At 35.5% G+C, this 26,591-nt stretch overlaps 2 protein-coding genes across 2 annotated transcripts in view; both read left to right on the top strand.

Moving 5' to 3' along the window:
* The window catches only part of anos1b (anosmin 1b), a 61,120-nt gene extending 46,049 nt beyond the window's left edge, over window positions 1–15,071 (top strand). The window contains exons 10-15 of the mRNA XM_042483932.1: window positions 392–628; window positions 1,362–1,456; window positions 2,725–2,887; window positions 13,975–14,207; window positions 14,624–14,767; window positions 15,035–15,071. Of these exons, the coding sequence (XP_042339866.1) occupies window positions 392–628; window positions 1,362–1,456; window positions 2,725–2,887; window positions 13,975–14,207; window positions 14,624–14,764 (869 nt within the window). The 3' untranslated portion in view covers window positions 14,765–14,767; window positions 15,035–15,071. The remainder of the gene's footprint in view (window positions 1–391; window positions 629–1,361; window positions 1,457–2,724; window positions 2,888–13,974; window positions 14,208–14,623; window positions 14,768–15,034) is intronic.
* A 2,073-nt stretch (window positions 15,072–17,144) lies between these two features.
* On the top strand, window positions 17,145–26,057 carry LOC121941356. The gene is made up of 10 exons (XM_042484134.1): window positions 17,145–17,208; window positions 18,605–20,425; window positions 21,176–21,281; window positions 21,821–21,968; window positions 22,152–22,199; window positions 22,424–22,501; window positions 22,967–23,104; window positions 24,081–24,164; window positions 24,358–24,408; window positions 24,720–26,057. The coding sequence occupies exons 2-10, from the start codon at window positions 18,913–18,915 to the stop codon at window positions 24,828–24,830; spliced, it is 2,277 nt and encodes a 758-aa protein (XP_042340068.1). The 5' UTR covers window positions 17,145–17,208; window positions 18,605–18,912; the 3' UTR covers window positions 24,831–26,057.
* Window positions 26,058–26,591: the final 534 nt, after the last annotated feature.

Raw genomic sequence — 26,591 nt, 5'->3', positions numbered from 1 at the left:
GTGCATACTTTCCATGTGCTATGTAACAGGCCTCATACATTCAGGCTTTCATATGATGTATTTTTGGTGTGTTGCCAGTTATAGATATTCAGAACAGCTACTGTATAAATCGTGCTTACAGTAGAGTGGTTAAGAAGTGGCTTCTTTATTACACGCATAAAATAAATATCACTCCTGCAACCTTTTTTTTTTTTTTTTTGACCTCATAAAAGGTATTTTTATTGTGAAAATGTGCGAGAAACACAGCTTATGTATGAGCTTAATATTAAAAATAAAAAGCGAAATATTTTTACATTTTTCCACCCCATTTGTTTTCATTGGAAAGACATACTGCCATATCAGCCAAAGTTTGAAATTGTAACTTATTATTTCTTCTCTCCTCCTCCGAAAGGCGAAGACTTCTCCAATGAGCTCCCCTCTTCCTCATCCTCATCATCTCTGCCCTCCTCTCCTTCTCTCTCATCGTCCTCCCCCTCATCCTCTGACCTCCCCCTCTCCTCCTCCCTGCCTCAGCCCGAATCCCCCCTTAACCCTGTTGCCCCCGGCAACCTGCGCCTGGAGGTCGCCGCTCCTCATTACCATGACGACCAGCTGCAGGTCAAGGTATTCTGGAAGTGGCCGCATCATGGTGAGTAGAGTTTTAACGGTCACTTTCCTGTTAGTTTTTTTATTATGTTATGCTTGAGTGGGCTCTTGGATATACTGTGTTAATAGTTTAACTTAACTGTAAAAACTAAAAAATAAACAGTGTGTTTCTATTTTATTTTATGTATTTATTTGGGTGAATCCAGTTTCATTGAAAATCCTGTTACCCACACTGTCTGCTTTGTTGCTCAACCCTGCTCTGCCTTTTAGTCGCATCCCTTATCCAACCATAATTTTAGTAATGTAATGTCTCTCTGTATGAACTAATCTGTATGAGGGAGATAAACTAAAAACACCAAAAACACTCAAAAAATACACTAAAAACTATGGGGATGTTCCCAGGAGTTACACTTAAAATTAATACAGAATTTTTTTGGTCATTGTATTAAATTACTATATATTGTATATACTTATGCTTGAGATGCAGATTTTGAATTAAAATAATCATCTTCACAAGAGAGAACTCTGACAAAACTCTGTCACTACAAATAGGATTATTGATCATCAAATAAAGAATAAAGACACAAGCGATTTTTTACTCAAAGATGGAAAACGGAAAGAATGTAAAAGAGAGAAATGTAGAGAAAAGTTGGAAATTTATCAGTGTGCATCAAGACATTTTTTTTTCTTTTGTTTTTAAGCAGTCTAATCCATGAAAACAAACATACGACTCAGACAAATGTCCATTAAGTGTCTGTCTCTCTTTTGCTCTACAGGTAGGCAGAGACACCCTGGTCCATATGTTTTGCGGTGGCATCCACATACCTGCAGTACTAATGTTACAGGCACAGAGAGAACAGCAACTGTGCAGGTATAACTACCCTGGCCAAGTTTTTTGTGTGTCTCTGTTTGTGTAAATGTATATAAGCATCTTGTTTCTATATGAGCATTTTTGCTGTGTCTTTTTGTGCATATGTGTGTATCAGAGATCAGATTTCAGCACCATAACTCAGATCAGTGTGGAATGCTCTCATTCTCTGTCTGGGTGTAACTTTGTCTCTCTGCCATCATTTTGCTCTGTCTCTGCCTGACATCACTGTTAACATAACTCTGTCAAATCCCTGGCTGCAATATGCTATGTTTAAATTTAAAATAATGCAATATAGAAAGGGATTTGACTGAGAATGATCTACGGGAAAGTGATTTGCTGAATCATTTCAGCAGCAACTTCTAACCATTAAATGTGTTAAAAGAAAAAAATGACCTCAAATTTTGCAAGAAATGAGTAAAAAGAAGAGAATTACCAGAAAATTTGTAAAAAAAAAAAAAAAAAAAAAAAAAAGGAACGACCTGCAGGAAGTGCTTAAACAATTATCATAATTCTATACCATAATTGTAAATACGTAAGTTTGAAAAGAAATACAGTTGTTCCTTTTTTTCACTAGACATTTTCCCATTCCAGCTTTTTTAAAGTAATGTTCTAAATCTACAAATTTTAAATCATTTGTGGAACATTTTTACCATGTTGTTTATTGCCTTTTTCCCCATGTTTTAAAAAAAATCACACCAGATTACTCAGGGTTCAAAGGTTTAAATACTTGCAAAAGGCATCTAAAAGCATCACAAGAAAAGTAATGTGGCTCCAGGTTATAAAACAGGGCTAAAGCATTTAAAACAAAAAGAGGAGTGTTTTAATAGATAAACAGATGTGCCGTGTATACAGCTGTAATAGCTGTGATGTAGCACTGCATCAAGAGAAAATTGGACTCACCACCAACATTAGATCTTTACCCACTTGTTGCCCTGGTGTTAACCTTCGTCTAAAATGATCACAGACTCAGTGATCTGATAAATATCAAAGTGCTGTGTGCAATTTGCTGAGGTCACAGAGCATGATTTCTTCTCATTGAAGTTCAGCCTTTTTTAAACAGTTATTCCATTTCTCGCCATTGGAAACCGCCAGCCTGCAAAGCTGCCAAACTGTGCTGTTTATGTTAACATGGAGCTAACAAGCTGCTTATGTGAGACAGGTTCCCAAACAAAACTAGAGGTAATGTGTATATTTTAGGGAACCTTGTAATATGTCAGTTTTAACAACCAGCTGTGTGCAGTTTAAACACTCTTTTTATCTCTCCACAGGGCACCCATCACACCATCACAGGCCTGCTGTTTGCCTGTAAGTACCAGGTTGCTGTGGCACTGAAGGCGGACCCGGGGTCAGAGGCGGTTGCCTGGGTTACAACCCCGACTTGCTCCTCCATCAGGGTCAGAGGAGGCAAAGCTTTGCCCTGCAACACTGAGGGTAAGGGTAATTAAAGACACACACTCAACCATACATAAATGCGAGTGTTCCATTGATCTTCATTCATTATGTGAAACCCCAAAATGCCTTTTTTTTAATTAATTTTTTTAAATGTGGTTGTTTTCTTGTCTTTTTAAGAGAACATTAACAGTAGCCTACATACTTGAAAATGCACTGAAACACTGTATTAAGGGTTCCCGCCCATTTTCATGGAGAAAATTTCCAATCTTTTTCATGACTTTTCAAGGACCCATAATAATTTTTTCTTGCCCTACTTGCTACTTGCAGCGCATTTTTCAGACATATCAGATACGAATTATGAAGGGGGATTATATAAAGGGATGTAAATAATAAACACTGCCCTTGATCAATTATTGGTAAAATAAAATTATTTCAAATACCAAATGTGTTTTTCCTCAATCAAGGCTCACAGCAGCATATTACATAATTTGACAGTATTGCATAGCCTATCGATATTGTAACATGTTTGGTTAAAATCTTAATGACTGATTCATCATACATCATAACATTCTCGAACTTTAACATTCTACACTTACATAATAACATTCTATTCGCTTTTACCTTGCACAGTTACATCATAACATTTTAGAACTGTAACATTCTACAGTCACAGCAACATTCTAAAACTGTAACATTCAACAATAACAGCAACATTCTAGAACATTAACATTCTACAGTTACAGCATAACATTGTAGAACTGTAACATTCTACAGTAACAGCAACATTCTAGAAATGTAACATTCTACAGTAACAACAACATTCTACAACTGTAACATTCTAGTTACATCATAACATTCTAGAACTGTAACATTCTACAGACACATCATAACATTCTAGAACTGTAACATTCTACAGTTACATCATAACATTTTATTACTTTAACATTCTACAGTTACAGCAACATTCTAGAATTGTAACATTCAACAATAACAGCAACATTCTAGAACATTAACTTTCTACAGTTACATCATAACATTGTAGAACTGTAACATTCTACAGTAACAGCAACATTCTAGAACTGTAACATTCTACAGTAACAACAACATCCTAGAATTGTAACATTCTAGTTACATCATAACATTCTAGAACTGTAACATTCTACAGTAACAGCAACATTCTAGAACTGTAACATTCTAGATTACATCATAACATTCTAGAACTGTAACATTCTACAGTAACAGCAACATTCTAGAACTGTAACATTCTAGTTACATCATAACATTCTAGACTTTTAACATTCTACACTTACATCATAACATTCTACAGTTACAGCAACATTCTAGAACTGTAACATTCTAATTACATCATAACATTCTAGAACTGTAACATTCAACAGTAACAGCAACATTCTAGAACTGTAACATTCTAGTTACATCATAACATTCTAGACCTTTAACATTCTACACTTACATCATAACATTCTACAGTTACAGCAACATTCTAGAACTGTAACATTCAACAGTAACAGCAACATTCTAGAACTGTAACATTCTAGCTACAATGTTGCTGTTACTGTAGAATGTTACAGTTCTACAATGTTATGATGTAACTGTAGAATTTTACATTTGTAGAATGTTGCTGTTACTGTAGAATGTTACAGTTCTAGAATGTTGATGTAACTGAAGAATGTTACAGTTCTAGAATGTTATGATGTAACTGTGGAATGTAAAAGTAATAGAATGTTATGATGTAAGTGTAGAATGTTAAAGTTCTAGAATGTTATGATGTAACTAGAATGTTACAGTTTTAGAATGTTGCTGTTACTGTAGAATGTTACAGTTCTAGAATGTTATGATGTAACTGTGGAATGTAAAAGTGATAGAATGTTATGATGTAACTGTAGAATGTTAAAGTTCTATGATGTTGCTGTTACTGTAGAATGTTACAGTTCTAGAATGTTTATGATGTAACTGTGGAATGTAAAAGTGATAGAATGTTATGATGTAACTAGAATGTTACAGTTTTAGAATGTTGCTGTTACTGTAGAATGTTACAGTTCTAGAATGTTATGATGTAACTAGAATGTTACAGTTCTAGAATGTTATGCTGTAACTGTAGAATGTTAAAGTTCTATGATGTTGCTGTTACTGTAGAATGTTACAGTTCTAGAATGTTATGATGTAACTGTGGAATGTAAAAGTGATAGAATGTTATGATGTAACTGTAGAATGTTAAAGTTCTAGAATGTTATGATGTAACTAGAATGTTACAGTTTTAGAATGTTGCTGTTACTGTAGAATGTTACAGTTCTAGAATGTTATGATGTAACTAGAATGTTACAGTTCTAGAATGTTATGCTGTAACTGTAGAATGTTAAAGTTCTATGATGTTGCTGTTACTGTAGAATGTTACAGTTCTAGAATGTTATGATGTAACTGTGGAATGTAAAAGTGATAGAATGTTTATGATGTAACTGTAGAATGTTAAAGTTCTAGAATGTTATGATGTAAACTAGAATGTTACAGTTTTAGAATGTTGCTGTTACTGGAGAATGTTACAGTTCTAGAATGTATGATGTAACTAGAATGTTACAGTTCTAGAATGTTATGCTGTAACTGTAGAATGTTAAAGTTCTATGATGTTGCTGTTACTGTAGAATGTTACAGTTCTAGAATGTTATGATGTAACTGTAGAATGTTAATGTTCTAGAATGTTGCTGTTACTGTTGAATTTTACAGTTCTAAAATGTTGCTGTAACTGTGGAATGTTATGATGTAACTAGAATGTTACATCATTCTAGAACATTAACAATCTACAGTTACATCAAAACATTGTAGAAATGTAACATTCTACAGTAACAGCAACATTCTAGAACTGTAACATAACATTCTAGAACTTTAACATTCTACAGTTACAGCATAACATTCTATTACTTTTACATTCCACAGTTACATCATAACATTCTAGAACTGTAACATTCAACAGTAACAGCAACATTCTAGAACTGTAACATTCTAGTTACATCATAACATTCTAGAACTGTAACATTCTACACTTACATCATAACATTTTATTACTTTAACATTCTACAGTTACAGCAACATTCTAGAACTGTAACATTCAACAATAACAGCAACATTCTAGAACATTAACTTTCTACAGTTACATCATAACATTGTAGAACTGTAACATTCTACAGTAACAGCAACATTCTAGAACTGTAACATTCTACAGTAACAACAACATCCTAGAATTGTAACATTCTAGTTACATCATAACATTCTAGAGCTGTAACATTCTACAGTAACAGCAACATTCTAGAACTGTAACATTCTAATTACATCATAACATTCTAGAACTGTAACATTCTACAGTAACAGCAACTTTAACATTCTACACTTACATCATCACATTCTATTACTTTTACATTCCACAGTTACATCATAACATTCTAGAACTGTAACATTCTACAGTAACAGCAACATTCTAGAACTGTAACATTCAACAATAACAGCAACATTCTAGAACATTAACATTCTACAGTTACATCATAACATTGTAGAACTGTAAAATTCTACAGTAACAGCAACATTCTAGAACTGTAACATTCTACAGTAACAACAACATTCTACAACTGTAACATTCTAGTTACATCATAACATTCTAGAACTGTAACATTCTACAGATACATCATAACATTCTAGAACTGTAACATTCTACACTTACATCATAACATTTTATTACTTTAACATTCTACAGTAACAGCAACATTCTAGAACTGCAACATTCTACAGTAACAGCAACATTCTAGAAATTTAACATTCTACAGTAACAACATCCTAGAATTGTAACATTCTAGTTACATCATAATATTCTAGAACTGTAACATTCTACAGTAACAGCAACATTCTACAACTGTAACATTCCAATTACATCATAACATTCTAGAACTGTAACATTCTACAGTAACAGCAACATTCTAGAACTGTAACATTCTAGTTACATCATAACATTCTAGACCTTTAACGTTCTACACTTACATCATAACATTCTACAGTTACAGCAACATTCTAGAACTGTAACATTCAACAGTAACAGCAACATTCTAGAACTGTAACATTCTAGTTACATCATAACATTCTAGAACTGTAACATTCTACACTTACATCATAACATTTTATTACTTTAACATTCTACTGTTACAGCAACATTCTACAACTGTAACATTCTACAGTAACAGCAACATTCTACAACTGTAACATTCTAATTACATCATAACATTCTAGAAGTGTAACATTCTACAGTAACAGCAACATTCTACAACTGTAACATTCTAGTTACATCATAACATTCTAGACCTTTAACATTCTACACTTACATCATAACATTCTACAGTTACAGCAACATTCTAGAACTGTAACATTCAACAGTAACAGCAACATTCTAGAACTGTAACATTCTAGTTACATCATAACATTCTAGAACTGTAACATTCCACACTTACATCATAACATTTTATTACTTTTAACATTCTACAGTTACAGCAACATTCTAGAACTGTAACATTCAACAATAACAGCAACATTCTAGAACATTAACTTTCTACAGTTACATCATAACATTGTAGAACTGTAACATTCTACAGTAACAGCAACATTCTAGAACTGTAACATTCTACAGTAACTACAACATCCTAGAATTGTAACATTCTAGTTACATCCTAACATTCTAGACCTTTAACATTCTACACTTATATCATAACATTCTACAGTGACAGCAACATTCTAGAACTGTAACATTCAACAGTAACAGCAACATTCTAGAACTGTAACATTCTAGTTACATCATAACATTCTAGAACTGTAACATTCTACACTTACATCATAACATTTTATTACTTTAACATTCTACAGTTCCAGCAACATTCTAGAATTGTAACATTCAACAATAACAGCAACATTCTAGTTACATCATAACATTCTAGAACTGTAACATTCTACAGTAACAGCTACATTCTACAACTGTAACATTCTAGTTACATCACAACATTCTCGAACTTTAACATTCTACACTTACATCATAACATTCTATTACTTTTACATTCCACAGTTACATCATAACATTCTAGAACTGTAACATTCTACAGTCACAGCAACATTCTAGAACTGTAACATTCTAGTTACATCATAACATTCTAGAACTGTAACATTTCTACAGTCACAGCAACATTCTAGAACTGTAACATTCTAGTTACATCATAACATTCTAGAACTAACATTCTACAGTAAACAGCAACATTCTCGAATTGTAACATTCTACAGTAACAGCTACATTCTACAACTGTAACATTCTAGTTACATCATAACATTCTCGAACTTTAACATTCTACAGTAACAGCTACATTCTACAACTGTAACATTCTAGTTACATCATAACATTTCTCGAACTTTAACATTCTACACTTACATCATAACATTTTATTACTTTAACATTCTACAGTTACAGCAACATTCTAGAACTGTAACATTCAACAATAACAGCAACATTCTAGAACTGTAACATTCTACAGTAACAGCAACATTCTACAACTGTAACATTCTAGTTACATCATAACATTCTAGACCTTTAACATTCTACACTTACATCATAACATTCTACAGTTACAGCAACTTTCTAGAACTGTAACATTCTACAGTAACAGCAACATTCTAGAACTGTAACATTCTAGTTACATCATAACATTCTAGAACTGTAACATTCTACACTTACATCATAACATTTTATTACTTTAACATTCTACAGTTACAGCAACATTCTAGAACTGTAACATTCAACAATAACAGCAACATTCTAGAACTGTAACATTCTAGTTACATCATAACATTCTAGAACTGTAACATTCTACAGTAACAGCAACATTCTACAACTGTAACATTCTAATTACATCATAACATTCTAGAACTGTAACATTCTACAGATACATCATAACATTCTAGAACTGTAACATTCTACACTTACATCATAACATTTTATTACTTTAACATTCTACAGTAACAGCAACATTCTAGAACTGCAACATTCAACAATAACAGCAACATTCTAGAACATTAACTTTCTACATTTACATCATAACATTGTAGAACTGTAACATTCTACAGTAACAGCAACATTCTAGAAATTTAACATTCTACAGTAACAACAACATCCTAGAATTGTAACATTCTAGTTACATCATAACATTCTACAACTGTAAAATTCTACAGTTACAGCAACATGGTAGAACTGCAACATTCAACAATAACAGCAACATTCTAGAACATTAACTTTCTACATTTACATCATAACATTGTAGAACTGTAACATTCTACAGTTACAGCAACATTCTAGAAATTTAACATTCTACAGTAACAACAACATCCTAGAATTGTAACATTCTAGTTACATCATAACATTCTACAACTGTAACATTCTACAGTTACAGCAACATTCTAGAACTGTAACATTCAACAATAACAGCAACATTCTAGAACATTAACTTTCTACAGTTACATCATAACATTCTAGAACTGTAACATTCAACCGTAACAGCAACATTCTAGAACTGTAACATTCTAGTTACATCATAACATTGTAGAACTGTAACATTCTACAGTAACAGCTACATTCTACAACTGTAACATTCTAGTTACATCATAACATTCTCGAACTTTAACATTCTACACTTACATCATAACATTCTATTACTTTTACATTCCACAGTTACATCATAACATTCTAGAACTGTAACATTCTACAGTCACAGCAACATTCTAGTTACATCATAACATTCTAGAACTGTAACATTCTACAGTAACAGCTACATTCTACAACTGTAACATTCTAGTTACATCATAACATTCTCGAACTTTAACATTCTACACTTACATCATAATTCTCTATACTTTTGCATTCCACAGTTACATCATAACATTCTAGAACTGTAACATTCTACAGTAACAGCAACATTCTAGAACTGTAACATTCAACAATAACAGCAACATTCTAGAACATTAACATTCTACAGTTACATCATAACATTGTAGAACTGTAAAAATTCTACAGTAACAGCAACATTCTAGAACATTAACATTCTACAGTTACATCATAACATTGTAGAACTGTAAAATTCTACAGTAACAGCAACATTCTAGAACTGTAACATTCTACAGTAATAACATTCTACAACTGTAACATTCTAGTTACATCATAACATTCTAGAACTGTAACATTCTACAGATACATCATAACATTCTAGAACTGTAACATTCTACACTTACATCATAACATTCTAGAACTGTAACATTCTACAGTAACAGCTACATTCTACAACTGTAACATTCTAGTTACATCATAACATTCTCGAACTTTAACATTCTACACTTACATCATAACATTCTATTACTTTTGCATTCCACAGTTACATCATAACATTCTAGAACTGTAACATTCTACAGTAACAGCAACATTCTAGAACTGTAACATTCAACAATAACAGCAACATTCTAGAACATTAACATTCTACAGTTACATCATAACATTGTAGAACTGTAAAATTCTACAGTAACAGCAACATTCTAGAACTGTAAACATTCTACAGTAATAACATTCTACAACTGTAACATTCTAGTTACATCATAACATTCTAGAACTGTAACATTCTACAGATACATCATAACATTCTAGAACTGTAACATTCTACACTTACATCATAACATTTTATTACTTTAACATTCTACACTTACATCATAACATTCTATTACTTTTACATTCCACAGTTACATCATAACATCCTAGAATTGTAACATTCTACAGTAACAGCAACATTCTAGAACTGTAACATTCAACCGTAACAGCAACATTCTAGAACTGTAACATTCTAGTTACATCATAACATTCTAGAACTGTAACATTCTACAGTAACAGCTACATTCTACAACTGTAACATTCTAGTTACATCATAACATTCTCAAACTTTAACATTCTACACTTACATCATAACATTCTATTACTTTTACATTCCACAGTTACATCATAACATTCTAGAACTGTAACATTCTACAGTCACAGCAACATTCTAGAACTGTAACATTCTAGTTACATCATAACATTCTAGAACTGTAACATTCTACAGATACATCATAACATTCTAGAACTGTAACATTCTACACTTACATCATAACATTTTATTACTTTAACATTCTACAGTAACAGCAACATTCTAGAACTGCAACATTCAACAATAACAGCAACATTCTAGAACATTAACTTTCTACATTTACATCATAACATTGTAGAACTGTAACATTCTACAGTAACAGCAACATTCTAGAAATTTAACATTCTACAGTAACAACAACATCCTAGAATTGTAACATTCTACAGTAACAGCAACATTCTACAACTGTAACATTCTACAGTAACAGCAACATTCTACAACTGTAACATTCTAATTACATCATAACATTCTAGAAACTTTTAACATTCTACAGTAACAGCAACATTCTACAACTGTAACAATTCTAGTTACATCATAACATTCTAGACCTTCAACATTCTACACTTACATCATAACATTCTACAGTTACAGCAACATTCTAGAACTGTAACATTCAACAGTAACAGCAACATTCTAGAACTGTAACATTCTAGTTACATCATAACATTCTAGAACTGTAACATTCTACACTTACATCATAACATTTTATTACTTTAACATTCTACAGTTACAGCAACATTCTAGAACTGTAACATTCAACAATAACAGCAACATTCTAGAACATTAACTTTCTACAGTTACATCATAACATTGTAGAACTGTAACATTCTACAGTAACAGCAACATTCTAGAACTGTAACATTCTACAGTAACTACAACATCCTAGAATTGTAACATTCTAGTTACATCCTAACATTCTAGACCTTTAACATTCTACACTTACATCATAACATTCTACAGTTACAGCAACATTCTAGAACTGTAACATTCAACAGTAACAGCAACATTCTAGAACTGTAACATTCTAGTTACATCATAACATTCTAGAACTGTAACATTCTACACTTACATCATAACATTTTATTACTTTAACATTCTACAGTTCCAGCAACATTCTAGAACTGTAACATTCAACAATAACAGCAACATTCTAGAACATTAACTTTCTACAGTTACATCATAACATTCTAGAACTGTAACATTCAACCGTAACAGCAACATTCTAGAACTGTAACATTCAACCGTAACAGCAACATTCTAGAACTGTAACATTCTAGTTACATCATAACATTCTAGAACTGTAACATTCTACAGTAACAGCAACATTCTACAACTGTAACATTCTAATTACATCATAACATTCTAGAACTGTAACATTCTACAGTAACAGCAACATTCTACAACTGTAACATTCTAGTTACATCATAACATTCTAGAACTGTAACATTCAACAATAACAGCAACATTCTAGAACATTAACTTTCTACAGTTACATCATAACATTCTAGAACTGTAACATTCAACCGTAACAGCAACATTCTAGAACTGTAACATTCTAGTTACATCATAACATTCTAGAACTGTAACATTCTACAGTAACAGCAACATTCTAGAACTGTAACATTCTAGTTACATCATAACATTGTAGACCTTTAATATTCTACACTTACATCATAACATTCTACAGTTACAGCAACATTCTAGAACTGTAACATTCTAATTACATCATAACATTCTAGAACTGTAACATTCTACAGTAACAGCAACATTCTAGAACTGTAACATTCTAGTTACATCATAACATTCTAGACCTTTAACATTCTACACTTACATCATAACATTCTACAGTTACAGCAACATTCTAGAACTGTAACATTCAACAGTAACAGCAACATTCTAGAACTGTAACATTCTAGTTACATCATAACATTCTAGAACTGTAACATTCTACACTTACATCATAACATTTTATTACTTTAACATTCTACAGTTACAGCAACATTCTAGAACTGTAACATTCAACAATAACAGCAACATTCTAGAACATTAACTTTCTACAGTTACATCATAACATTGTAGAACTGTAACATTCTACAGTAACAGCAACATTCTAGAAATGTAACATTCTACAGTAACAACAACATCCTAGAATTGTAACATTCTAGTTACATCATAACTGTCTAGAACTTAAACATTCTACACTTACATCATAACATTCTATTACTTTTACATTCCACAGTTACATCATAACATTCTAGAAATGTAACATTCTACAGTAACAGCAACATTCTACAACTGTAACATTAAAGTTACATCATAACATTCTAGAACTGTAACATTCTACACTTACATCATAACATTTTATTACTTTAACATTCTACAGTTACAGCAACATTCTAGAACTGTAACATTCAACAATAACAGCAACATTCTAGAACATTAACTTTCTACAGTACATCATAACATTCTAGAACTTTAACATTCTACAGTTACATCAACATTCTAGAACTGTAACATTCTACAGTAACAGCAACATTTTTGATTAACTGCTATCACAAGTCAAACAATTTTTATCTGGCATACATGGGGAAGAGTAAGAATGAGAAAATGGAAAAACATATGTGATGGTGAACAAAATGTTGTCGCACATTGACGCATATTGGAGCCACGTTATGTTGACAGCTTTAGAAAATAAATTTGCTGTTATAGTACATTACATGGATTATCCACTTAAGATTACTATAACAATTTCATTACGCACATTCCATGACTTTTCCAAAACTTTCAATATTTTTTGCTAATTCTATGACTTTTCCAGGCCTGGAAAATGTGATTGTGAAAAGCCATGACTTTTTCAGGTTTCCCATGACCATTGGAACCCTGTATATATTATCACACGTTAACCTGTCACCAGTCTTTTTGCATGCGCACAGTTCGCTAGTTAAATACAGTTCAAATAACTGCTTTTATTATCAAAGTGTAAATAATTGTTCAGGTCATTTCAGTGTACAAAACGTGTCATATTTAGCCTGTTGAGAAATACCTTAAGTGTTCTTAGTGTGAGATGATGTTTTATGTCCTTTGTGTCAGAGCGCCTCCTGTCAGGCAGAAAGGTGATACTACGACCAGAACGACTGACTGCAGACTTTCAACAAGTCAATGGCACCCTGCTCATGACGCTTCGCTGGAGGATGTCCCAGCATGCACTGGACCCAGCAGCTGTGGAGGGGTTCCAGTTCACCTGGACACTGCAATCAGGTGTTACCATGGAAACAGAGGGGCAAGAAGACACACTTATCTCCCAGACACAGACAATTGCACCGGTGAGACATGAAGACAGGTCAACAGTGATGGCATTGTGTGTGTGGAAAAAATGCAGCTGGAATAAGAGAGGGTTTTGTGTGTGTGTGTGTGTGTGTGTGTGTGTGTGTGTGTGTGTGTGTGTGTGTGTGTGTGTGTGTGTGTTTTCAGTAGGGTAGTCTTTCTATATCTATATCACTTTCCTTTTTCTTTTCTTTTAATTTGTACTTTAAAGAGGCAGTATTTGCATTCAAACAATTTAGTCACTTTGAGAAAATGTTAAAAATAGTAAAAAAAAAAAAACCCCATCATAATACAGCATTTACATATTTTATAACAAAGCATAAATGTGGTGATATTCTGGATTTTTGTTATTGTCAAATTAGAGCAGTTTATCTGTTCTGTGTCTTTGAAACTGACCCTGCTTCACCCTTCACAGTCTCAGCGGTCGGTGTCAGTTCAGAGCCTTCAGGCCGACAGTGTTTACCAGCTGCAGCTCCAGGTGCTAACAACAGGAGGCAGCAACGGTGCAGCAGTCTCCAAGACCATACATACTCCAGCTCTCAACACCACACATTGATAGGTAATGCTTTCTCAGTAACTCACTGCTTTACGATGCAGGATTAGGGCCAGGGTTTAAGAAGAAAAATAAATTAGATATAGAAAATAAAGTTGTTGTAAAGTCTGTTGTATTGCTTTAATTTGTAGCTCTGGTAAAAACTAATATTCTTACTATCTATCCCTTTACATGATAAAATAGCATACATTTCTGTCATGTTTGAGAATGTGTTTCTATCAAAGGATAATAGTCACCTTTTGTCTAATTAATCCTACCTGTCATCTCTTCCAGACCCAAACCCTGCAGTTGTCACCATCTGCTGCACTAAACGGTCATCTTCACCAACATCTACTTCTCCGCTGTCTTCCACAGTGCGACATGCTTTAATTGCAGTCTGAGTGCAGAAAACATGCTGTAAAATAAAGAAAGTTACTCTGTGTAGATCATTCTTTCATCATAACTGTTTGTCTTACTATGACCCCCCTCCCCCCCCACTTTTCAAACATCAGGAAGGTTGTGAGCCCGCTTTAATGGAAAATTATCATTAATCATTCATCTAATCGATCAATCTGTCAGGTGATCCAAAGGTTATGACCCAAGTCAATATTGTTTTGTATAAATTGTGAAAAAAACTGTACCTGTACATGGTGCCGATTTAAAAAGCACTATGTTCTCACAGTTTGTCTTTGCAGTAAAACATGTATCCTTAAAGCATATTTTTTCTATTTTTGTATTAAAACTGCAGCATTTTCCAAATGACTCCTCGTGGCATTAGTGCCACGGCACCGCAGCGTTGCAAGACTTGTATGTGAAAAGTGAGACCCCTTGCACAGCTGCACCTGGTAATGGGGTGGTGTTTAGATGGGACTAATCAGGTCATCTCTAATCATCTGACATCACTGGAGCCAAACAACACTTGTAAAGAGGCTTAATATGTCTTTTGTTTTTGATCATGCAAGTAGAGAACAATAGAGCACTGACCTTATGTACAAATAGAAATGTATAGCAACAGACTGACTGTTTTTTTTCAATGCATATTCTGCTGCATTATTTTTAAAAATGGTAGGTCTGAGTTGGTTTGTTGAAGCCTTGAATTAAGCTGAAATATGTTTAAATATTTTGTTGACATGTGTTTTTTAAAGCTAATTTTTTCACTAAAATCTGTTTGAATTTGCTTGTTTGATACATTTTGGGCCTTGTGCAGCATTACTTTACATTATGGTATACCCATTTCACTAAACAATAATATGTGATATTTTTACACTGTTAATTCAGTTTACCTGTGGTCGATTTTTCTGTTTTTACAAAAAGTCACGGCATTACATTGACAAGATTGGAAACTACTGGTGTCAAGCAACCAGTAATAATCATGTCAATTTTCTCTCCATGTAACCTCTTTGAAATTTTACTGTTGATAATTTTGTACTTACCGCAATTCCTTTACTTTTTGACCATTAGTTTTATTTATTGTTTTCCTATCTTAGTTGTTTTTGTAATTAAAGATTATCAAGATACAATGTGTGTTGTGTCAGTGATCAGGTGGGTAAAAAGAAAATAAAAAAGGATAATAACATAAAACCATGATAATAGCAGTATGCATTATATTTTGCATTGTAATTATATTATGTTTTAGATGTGTTTTGCCAATGTTCAACATCACTTTATCCACTATTTTATCTTATTTGCTATGTCATTACTGATTAAACCTTTGAACCGTGAGCAAACTGGTGCAATTTCTTTCAAAAACATGCAAAAAAAGAACGGCAATGTGCAAACTGGTAAGAAATTCTCCACAAATTGCAATAAATTAGTAAATGTAGAAATGTATTATTTAAAAGCTACAGGAAAATGTCCAGGGGAAAAAGGGATATATGTGTGTATATATATATATATTATATATATATATATATATATATATATATATATAATCATATTTTTTGTTGTTGTTTATTTGTATTATTATTATTATTTAAACCTTTTTTCCCATTGGACTTGGATTTTTGTCCCACTAATTCTCAGGTAATTTTCTCGTATTTTTCACTGATTTCTTGCTAATTTTTGGGTCGTTTTGTTGCTCATCGCCTTCTTAAATAATAATAAGAAATTAAGCCAACTCAGGTTTCAAATGGTTAATGGACGTGTCACGCAAATAAAAGACACTAAAATAGGAAATCGACTACAATATCTGCTGGAGATATTGTTGTCTTTTGTAAAATATTGAGTTTAGAAGCGTTACAGCGATATTTAAAGGGAGAGTCGAATTAGGAAGAGTTAATTAAATTAGGAAGAGTTAATTAAAAGATATTGAAAGATGTTCGGTTACTTCGGGGGAGCAGCCGGAAGAATCCGGACGCAGCCGAAGCTGAGCCCGACACCGTGACGTAATCAATCAGCGACTACAGCTTGAGTTGTTGTTTCTTCAAATCGTGGTCAGAAGAAACACAGTTTGTTATTTCACATACAAGGTACTGTATAACGTTTTTTCTCTTCTCTTTTAGTCATGTTTTTGCCTTTTACGCCATAACACCTTAACTACCGTCTTTCAGCTCCGTGTTTTGTTTATAGACGTCTCCAACTTCCTATTGAAAATGGAGGAAATGTGTGTAGTCGCTGCTTTGTGTTTTCTCTTGTTTTGGCTGCAGCTAGCTGAGTTAGCTAGCCTCCAGGGGACGACTAACTTATGCAAAACTTAATGATATGTGATATCTGACATGCGTAAATTATCTGACAGTGCGTTATATTATTAATTGTGTGTGCAGCAGCCCGGTGCATAATGTTACATTACCTGAGCTAACGTAGCTTTTCATAACTTGAGTGATTGTGGGTACTGTAACAGACTTTTGCATTTTTGCTAATGACCAGCAAAGCTGCCATGACGAATTTATATGTGCATACTGAATTTTTACAGCTCGGGCATTGTTAAATGTCGCTGCTATGTTGCTAACGTAAGCTAACTACGAGTTTAGCTTCTCGGCGAAATTACATCTCTTTGGAAAAGTGACAGTAACGTTACTAGGAAAAATAGGCGAGTGCCACACTTAAGTAGTTAGTATTGTTAAGTCGGCATATCTTTGTGCAAAATTTATGTTTGTTGCAAGCTAAAACGAATTATTCACATACTGTATCTGAACAGCGAGACACCTGTTAGCCTAATAGAAGATAACTGTAGTTGCTACTTCAGTTCAGTATTTGGCCAAGTCTTAAACAAGCAGTGAATAAAGTCCCCAGCAGAACGAGAAACAGATTAAAAGGGCACTTTGTTTAGGCAAGGCAAGGCAAATTTATATATATAGCACATTTCATACCCAAAGGCAACGGCAAAGTGATTTATAGACTAGTCGAGTCAAAGTTCATTGTTGGCCAGTCACAGAGCATGTTACAAAGGGCTGAACTATAATAAATGCAATTCAATAACAATTTCAATTTGATTAATAAAGTCCAATATCACAAATCATAATTACCTACAGAGGGCTTCACAAGATACAACATCCCGCTGTTCCTCAGAGTGGATAAAAAAAATTCCCTCTAAAAAAAAGCAAACCTTTAACAGGGGAAAATGGTTTAAACCTCAGGAGGAGCAACTGAGGACGGATTACTGTGCCAGGACGGACACACGTGTAATAGATGCTGTGTGTACTGAACAGATCAACGTAATAAAATGACAGTAATCCATATTACAAAATAATACATAGAAAGAGAGAGGAGGACAAAGAAAAAAAGGGGGGGGGTCATTATTTGAAATAATAAGTAATGCCTTAAACATTTGAACTGCAAAGATTTAACTGTACAATGAGAAGCGCTTGCCAACATTTCATTCATTGGCTCTTGTTCTGTCTCTCTGTTTCCTCCTTGTCTTGCCAGATTTAGGAGACCATGGTGGTATTACTGAAGTGTACAGAGTCTACTGATCACTGAGGAACACTTTATGAGTGCCATGTTCTAGTCTGCTGTCAAGTCAATGAGCTCGATGGTGGAGAAGGCTTGAGAACAACTTCTGTTTTACACAGTAAAAGTACTTTACAGAAGTCTGCCTGGATGGAAACATAAGGATAAAGACTAAGGAAAGAAAATCACAACACACATACAATTCAGGACCAAAGGGGAAGGAGAGGACAGGAGTGCAGAGAGGGGGTGTTGGGGATGGGGTTGAAGAGCCAACGGAGGACGTCATGGTTCACAGCGGCTCTGCATCCCCAATGAAAACAACACCATCAGCATCACCTCATTTAACTGTGACTGCTACAGCACCTCCTCTAGTGCCTCCCCCTGGAGATTCTACAGATCAAGACCTAACCCAGACCCCTACCAAACTCCTCACCAAAGACCTTACCTCTAACTCAGACCCGACACAGCCCTCTACTCCAACTCCTGCTGATCCTGAGCCCCCTGTTGTAACTGCTGGAGAAGCACTTACTCCTAATTCAACCCCAGTATCATCCTGGTCTTCTACACAGACATCTACTGCTGCTCAGGGTCCAGTCAATGGCCGTACGTCAGGCAGGAAGAGGACGCCTAAAGCCTGTGACTGTTGTGGCCCCAACAGTACGGGACATGATGTTAGAGCCTTGGGCAGAGGGAGGGGGAGAGGGAGAGGAAGAGGGAGAGGGGCCATTAGGGACCTCGGGGACACCCCTAAAAGAAAAGTGGATGGCCAGCTGACACGTTTCAAGTGTTTTGATTTGACCAAGGAGACGGGAGAGGAAGCAGAAGATGACGATGAAAGACATGAGAAGGTGCAAAAGACTGTAGTAGTGGCTGAAACTCAGTCACAAATATCTGTTGCTCCCCCTGCCAAAGTCTCCCTGCAGGAGGGACCAATAAGGAACTATGTTGCTCCGGAGAAAAGCGATGGACAGAAAAAGGAGGACATGTTGATGGATGTGTCAGGGAGAAAAGGAGGCGGTGACTGCAAGAATGTAGAGATGATATTGTCAGGAACAGTGGGCAGGGGAGCACCAGTAGTAAGAGAGAGTGGAGGGAGGGTAATGGTGGGAGCTACACTTGCATCAAAAATGAAAGTAGACGGTGGAATAAAGAGGGGAGGTTCAGGTGGTGTTGTCATCAATTCTAAAATCAATGCACCAGCTCCATTGGTGTTTGTGCAAAGGCAAAACAAAGATGCACAGATGAACCATGGAGAGCAGACTGACCCCAGCTCACTTAAAGCTCCATTTGGAAATGGAGACACTGTAAATCTGAGTGACACCGAACCTGCAGAGGAGACTAAAGACGGTGACATAATCATGAGTGAAGTGAAAAATGGAACGCTTTCTATCTCGCGGCCATCAGATCCCGCTTCAAGGTCAGGATCTCCTCTGGATCTGGACTCTGAGATGCAGGTGGACAAGACTCCTGACAAAACGGACTTGGTGTCTGTTCCAGTAACTCTGTCCAACGGAAATGTCACCACACCAACAAGTGCTGACCACTCCTCCACACTTATGGAGGTGGAAACTTCTCATCCAACTTTGATTGCACCTCCATTCCGGGGCCCGATCACAGTGAGCAGCATGGAGCACAGCAGGGCATTAAGAGACCACAGGCTGTACTGTCAGCGTGGAACCTGGGAGAAGGAGGGGGTGGAAGAAAACTGGGACAAAGAGCTGTCAGAAGACACAAAGGGACAAAAGATGGATGTGGAGAAGCAGAATGATAAAGAGCAGCTTACAGATATGATCCACGGTGAGATGTCCTCTCAGTTTGTTGGTGTGAAGCGTGTTAAATCATTGACCTTTTTACACAGAAACTGAAAGAAGTAAGTGCTGAGGAGAGCATTTTTATCTGTCATATGACATTCATAAAATGTGGCCTCTTCCATGAAACATTTGTACACACAGAACTTTTATGGGATATTTTCTTATTTCAAAATCACTTAACAGTAATTTCCCGGATAAGACATAGGTTAATTATTTTTAAGCTGATGTAAACAAGTTCCTTTTTTTTGTTTTAACTTGGTCATCTAGCTTAATAAAAAACAGTCCAGAAATCCCAGAGATATTTTAGCTTTAAGGACAAGCCTAATTTAAGATCAGCCCTGAGTTTCTTTTTTTTCCACATGGCTAAGAACAAATCAGTCATCTGCACATATCATGAATCAGAAATAGGGAGGGATTTTTTCTATTTACAACACATTATCCTGATGTACCCTCTTAGAATAAGGTTTTTATTTGTAGACAGTATGTTTCTGGCATTTCTAATGTTTGCCAGTGAATAAATATGACTGCAGCTTTTACACAAACAAACAAAAACAATTTCAGAGAGTTATTGGTATTGGATGTGCAAATATCAGCAGCGTGTGTGTTACTCGAGGTAAATCCACAAAAATGTAACACCACTTGAATTTATTAACTCACAGGCCTGAAATGACGAGCAGCAATTGTTAAGATCACAGGATTTAGTGATACTAATGTCCTCTTCTCTCCTCTTTTTCAGAGTTTTTGGAGAGTTTCTACATGAAGTACGGCAGTTTCATTCCTCTCAGTGAGACTGATGTTTTGGAATACCTGAAGAAGAAAGGAAACTCTGACCTCAGCAACAGGTCAGTATACACACACACACACACACACACACACACACACACACACACACACACACACACACACACACACACACACACACACACTCACAGTCACACTCAGTCTGTCTGAATGTTTCTTGAAGGTTTATCTATGTGTGTCAGTACTTTTGCATATGCCATTTTTAAAATCCTGCAAGGACGGCCATAAATTAAACAAGTGATACAGGGGAAACAGCAGCAAGTACTTCAGTTGACCAGGAATAAGATGAAACATAGATGCCTTATACATAATTTTTCCAAACAGCACACTGAAACATCGACAACGAACCATAGAATGCATCATTTACTGTGTACAGAGATTTTTTGCTGTTATGATCAACTTGACATAACGTGTTATTCAAAGTAAATATGAACCCTTTTCATTATCTGTGGGACGACATTATATGTCATCATATGTCATTTTATGTCAAATCAATCTGCAACTGCCATGTTCATTTTAATGTTCCTGTAGATAAAGTGAACACATTTTCGCTGCATTTCCTGTGTTGTTTTTGTTGAAGGGGACTGGACATTAAAGGGGAGATGACTCGGTACAGGGCGGCGCTGGCCTCTGCTCCTGTCGCAGGTTTCATGGTGACGTATAACAAACACACCCTGGGCCTGGAGGACCTCGGCACACTGGAGGAACAGAATTGGCTTAATGACCAGGTAAAGACAGACGAAGTGTCGTGCTGTTAGAAAAGCATTCTTCCAACCATCACACTTCGTTGTTCTCTGTCTGCCCTTCTAAAATAAAAAGTCATTTGAAAGATGAAATCAACAATGTAAAGATTTGTTGTGTTAGTGATGTAAGACAGTTTTATAGTGAAACTTTTTCTTCTGTCTGTGTAGATTATCAACATGTATGGTGAACTCATCATGGAGGCCACAGAACACAAGGTAAGTCAGGGTGTTCATATAGTCGATATAAAAATTAAAAAAGTCATATAACGAGGACATAAGATGAGATTTATAAAATATAAAAAGGGCTCAGTGTAGGAGTCGACAAACTGTTTCACAGTGTTTTGAGACTCTTGATATAATATTTCAAGTCTTAGACATGTCATTTATTATTAATAAATAAACAATTAATCTGTGTAATGCCTTACTTATTTCTCTCCCAGGTCCACTTTTTCAACAGTTTTTTCCACAAGCAGCTGGTTGCCAAGGGTTACGAGGGCGTGAAGAGATGGACTAAAAAAGTAAGGAAGAATATAATTTGGAGTTTAGCCATTTTACATTTACTTGAATGTCACTTTTTTGTTTTTGGCTTTTTATTTGCCTCTTGGTGTCTGGGCTTGACAGCAGCTGGTGCCCAGATGCAGCAGGAAATGAGATTTTACTGTCTACCTTTTTGTGGTCTGGTTTCTCTGTTGGCATCAAACTTTACATTCAGTTGGCTAACTACATAAAGTAAATGTATGTCATGTGAAATGTGCTAATTAACAAAACCACCATTTCCAACCACCTTACTGTTCAGCCGTGTAAATAAAGGAGGTCAACACATTTTCCTGTGTGAAACAGCAATTCTAAAACACCTGTTTGGCTTAGTGTTAAATAAAATGTTTAAGCATTTAATAAATCATTAATTTGACGGTACACACCTGCAACATGTAGTATCTTGGATAATTAATTTGTGTGTATTTTAATTTGTCGGATTATTTCAGGTTGACCTGTTCTCCAAGTGGCTGCTGCTATTTCCCATCCACTTAGAAATCCACTGGTCCCTCATCACGGTCACCATGGCAACCAAAACCATCAGTTACTACGACAGTCAGGGAATCGTCTTCAGACACACTACAGATGTGAGCGCCTGCATGCATGTTGATGTCTTTGGGTCGTAGTTCATTATTTCAGATTTTTGGATGTTTTTAAATCCTTGTGAAACAAACGAGATCATCAGCGATCCAGCGCTTCTGCTCTTGTTTTCTGATAAATTATTGAACCGTCAAGTTTGCTGGTTTCGGTTTAGTTTTATTGTATAAAAATGTCGAGTTTTAGGTTAGTTTTTTTCATTATAATATGGGGTATTTGTCAGGGAAAAGATTATCGATCACAGGATTTAGTGATACTAACGTCCTCTTCTCTCCTCTTTTTCAGAGTTTTTGGAGAGTTTCTACATGATATTTTTAATTACTTCAGTTAGTTTTCTTTTTTTATTCTTTTTTATATTTTTAAGTCAGGTTTTTATATTTATTTCCATAATTTTTTTACACCTAGTTTTAGTTTTATTTTAGTTTTAGTTAACTATAGTAAACTTGGTTTGATAATTATTATTTGTCTGCTTGCATGCTTGCATATATGTAGCATTTCTGACAGCTGTACAGAATGACCTTTTATCAGCATTATTAAAGGGGAAGTTTTTGTAGACGGAAATAGTGAAATCATCAGTCACATTACATATATGCCCTTACAACCCGATCCCTAACAAGTCAAAACCATCAGTGTAGATATGTTGGCATGCAGCTGAAGATACATTTTGACCATACATTTTCATGTTTAAATTTAGCTCACACTCTCACCATCTGCTTAATCATACTAAGGAGTGTCTTCCTCAGCTGTCCTTACCCTCAGCTTTTTAGTGAAGATCATGTCTGCTCTTCCTTATTGCTATTTAAATGCCTTCACATTAAGTTAAAATGTGTTAAACCTGTTTGATGTAGGTATTCATCATATTTCACAGTAGAAATGTAAAAAAGTTTGTGCTTCCAGGACAAAGCTAGTCCCTGGCGATAATTACATCGTAGCATAACTCTGTTGTCGTCTTTGTGTGTGATTCAGAACATTATGAAATATCTTCAGTCTGAAGCCAAAGAAAGACAACAGACAGCTTTCCAGAAAGGCTGGAAGATAACCATCATCAAGGTAACCCTGAACCCCGACTGCAATGCTCATCCTGCATTCACCTACAATCTAAACTACAATAACTATAATGTCCAACATCTACTGTATATAGTTGTATGTATGTGCAGTAAACATACACATATAAAGACACTTGAGAAGCTGTAACTGTGACATTTTATGTCCCCTGTCTGACTGTGACTTGCTGACTCCTCAGGGTATTCCTCAGCAGAAGAACGACAGCGACTGTGGAGTTTTTGTCCTCGAGGTGAGACATTATCCTCTCCCAACTTCACAGCTGTCCATTTTCATCACTCTTTCCTTTTCTTTCTTTTCCTCATCTCCTGTCCCTGTTTGCCCCCTCTCTTTGCTCTCAGAAAAAGACATTAAGTACAGCTTTGTCTCCAGCGTGTCTTTCCTGCCCCAGGATTCTACACAAATGTGATCATTACTCTGTCTCCAAGGGGGCGAAAGACGCTGGAGAGAAGTTTCTGTCATTTTCCGCGTTTAATATGGCAACCTAGCTGTGGTTGTGGATCATTTTCTTGACTGTCTTTTCTTTTTGTCTTTGTCTCTCAGTACTGCCGATGTCTGTCTGTGAAGCAGCCACTGCTGTTCAGTCAGGAGGACATGCCTCGCATCCGCAAGAGAATCCACAAGGAGCTGTGTGACTGTCGCCTCAACGATTAAACGACTGAATAATAGTCCCTTTCACTCACTGACTGCTCGCCTGGTTACATGAGACGTTGTGTCCAAACCTGTCAGACGACCTCTGTCACTGACAGTCCGTCACGTAAGCTAACACAACCCGGCCTTCGGTGTTCCAGGGAGCCCGAACTACAGAATGGCTGCTCACTTTTGGTTACTTTTGGAGTTCAATAATAATCTGTAGCTAATCAGATTTTTACTGGCAAAGAACTACTGACGTGGCCCTCTACTGACCCACAGAAATGCTGGACCCATCAGGTTGTTATTGCGTTGTGCATTTATCTTTCTCCGTGGATTTCAACTAAATGGCCACATGGTCTGTTAAGGACACAAGAGAGCTCTGAATTGGACCGAGGACACAGGCGTCGGACCAGCCTGGACCAATGGGACGGACCTTCCATCCCAAATGGAGTGGCCTTACCTCCCTGATGGCCATTTTAACCTGAACGACATTTTTAACTGTTTTAGCATCATTTTATGCATTTCATGCTGGACTTTACAGCAGTGTCATGCTTACAGTTATATGCTTGTTTTTCTAACATGTTTATTAAAATTAGGATGTTTCGATTCAGTGGACCAACCGTTCACTTAAAACTTGAAGGTTTGAGTTGGTTTCCTCCTCCTGGACATCAGATATTTGCACCGTTAGAGGCCAATTCAATGAAGATATCAACTGAATGTACTGATCACGTATTCTTCCTGGCTGCCTCGCAGGGTGGAGACTCAGCACCGTACTGGCTGATGGCACATTTTGGCTATGGCTTGAAACAGGGATCTGATTTTTCAAGGTCATTTTTGTTCAGAGTATCAGGTTTTTGACACATTACTTCATATAATTTCTTACTAAAATTCCACATTTACAGCTTTTTTGGAGGGGGTTGCTGTGATCACATTCGTATGATAGGTTTTGCACACGCATTTTCCTGCCTTTTCAGCTGAAAGCCATTGTTTGACCTTACATCTGAATCCATCAATTTGGAAACAGTTTTTCATGCTGGTGAGTAAATTTCTTGTTCAGCTGTACAGCTAGCTGCTGATTTGAGGACCACCATTTTTTTCTTTTTCTTTTGGCCAAGCATTTTCTCCATGTTGACTTTATAGTGTCAAAGTCGACTGCTTCACATGGATGCATTAACGCAGTTGCAGGAAGTCGTAGTTACAGAGAAACAAGTGGACCTCAGCTATTTTGAATAAATCTTCTGTCCAACATAGAGTTGTTGTTATATTCACTTATATGTATTTACAAATTTTATTGTACTTCTACTGGCCTACTACTGTACATGCTTGCTTTGGCCAGAAACCACAGCTGTTTCTGGACTGTTTTTATTGTTGTTATTAAAAGGCCAATACTGCTGGGAATTTTGTTGCCGCTTTTCTCTGAAGTGGTTTAGAGTGAGTAGCACACTGGTGTGATTAACAAAATCAAAAATATGTTTATAAAAAAAATTTTAAAAAACTAAACAAACCAAAAAACATGGTGGCAACCATATACAGTGACAGGATGGACGACTACTTTTAAACTGTACTAATAGTGATAATTGAGGGGTTTTTTTTCAACCAACAAAACCCCTTCAGCATTTCACCCTTGAAAAGATTTATCCTTTTTTAGATGTCCCTGAAGACCCAGTACCAAATAAAAAATCTACTTGCCAAAAGTAAGTAGAGGAATTGACTTCATTTTGACATCTGCACAATTATTTATATTAATACAGTAAATTCTCATTCCCTCATTAATAGTGTGAG

Source organism: Plectropomus leopardus, chromosome 3 (genome assembly GCF_008729295.1).
Source record: "Plectropomus leopardus isolate mb chromosome 3, YSFRI_Pleo_2.0, whole genome shotgun sequence".
In the NCBI taxonomy this organism is placed as follows: Eukaryota; Metazoa; Chordata; class Actinopteri; order Perciformes; family Serranidae; genus Plectropomus; species Plectropomus leopardus.
The sequence above is the reverse complement of the archived record's forward strand: the minus strand, read 5'-3'. Positions and strand labels throughout refer to the sequence as shown.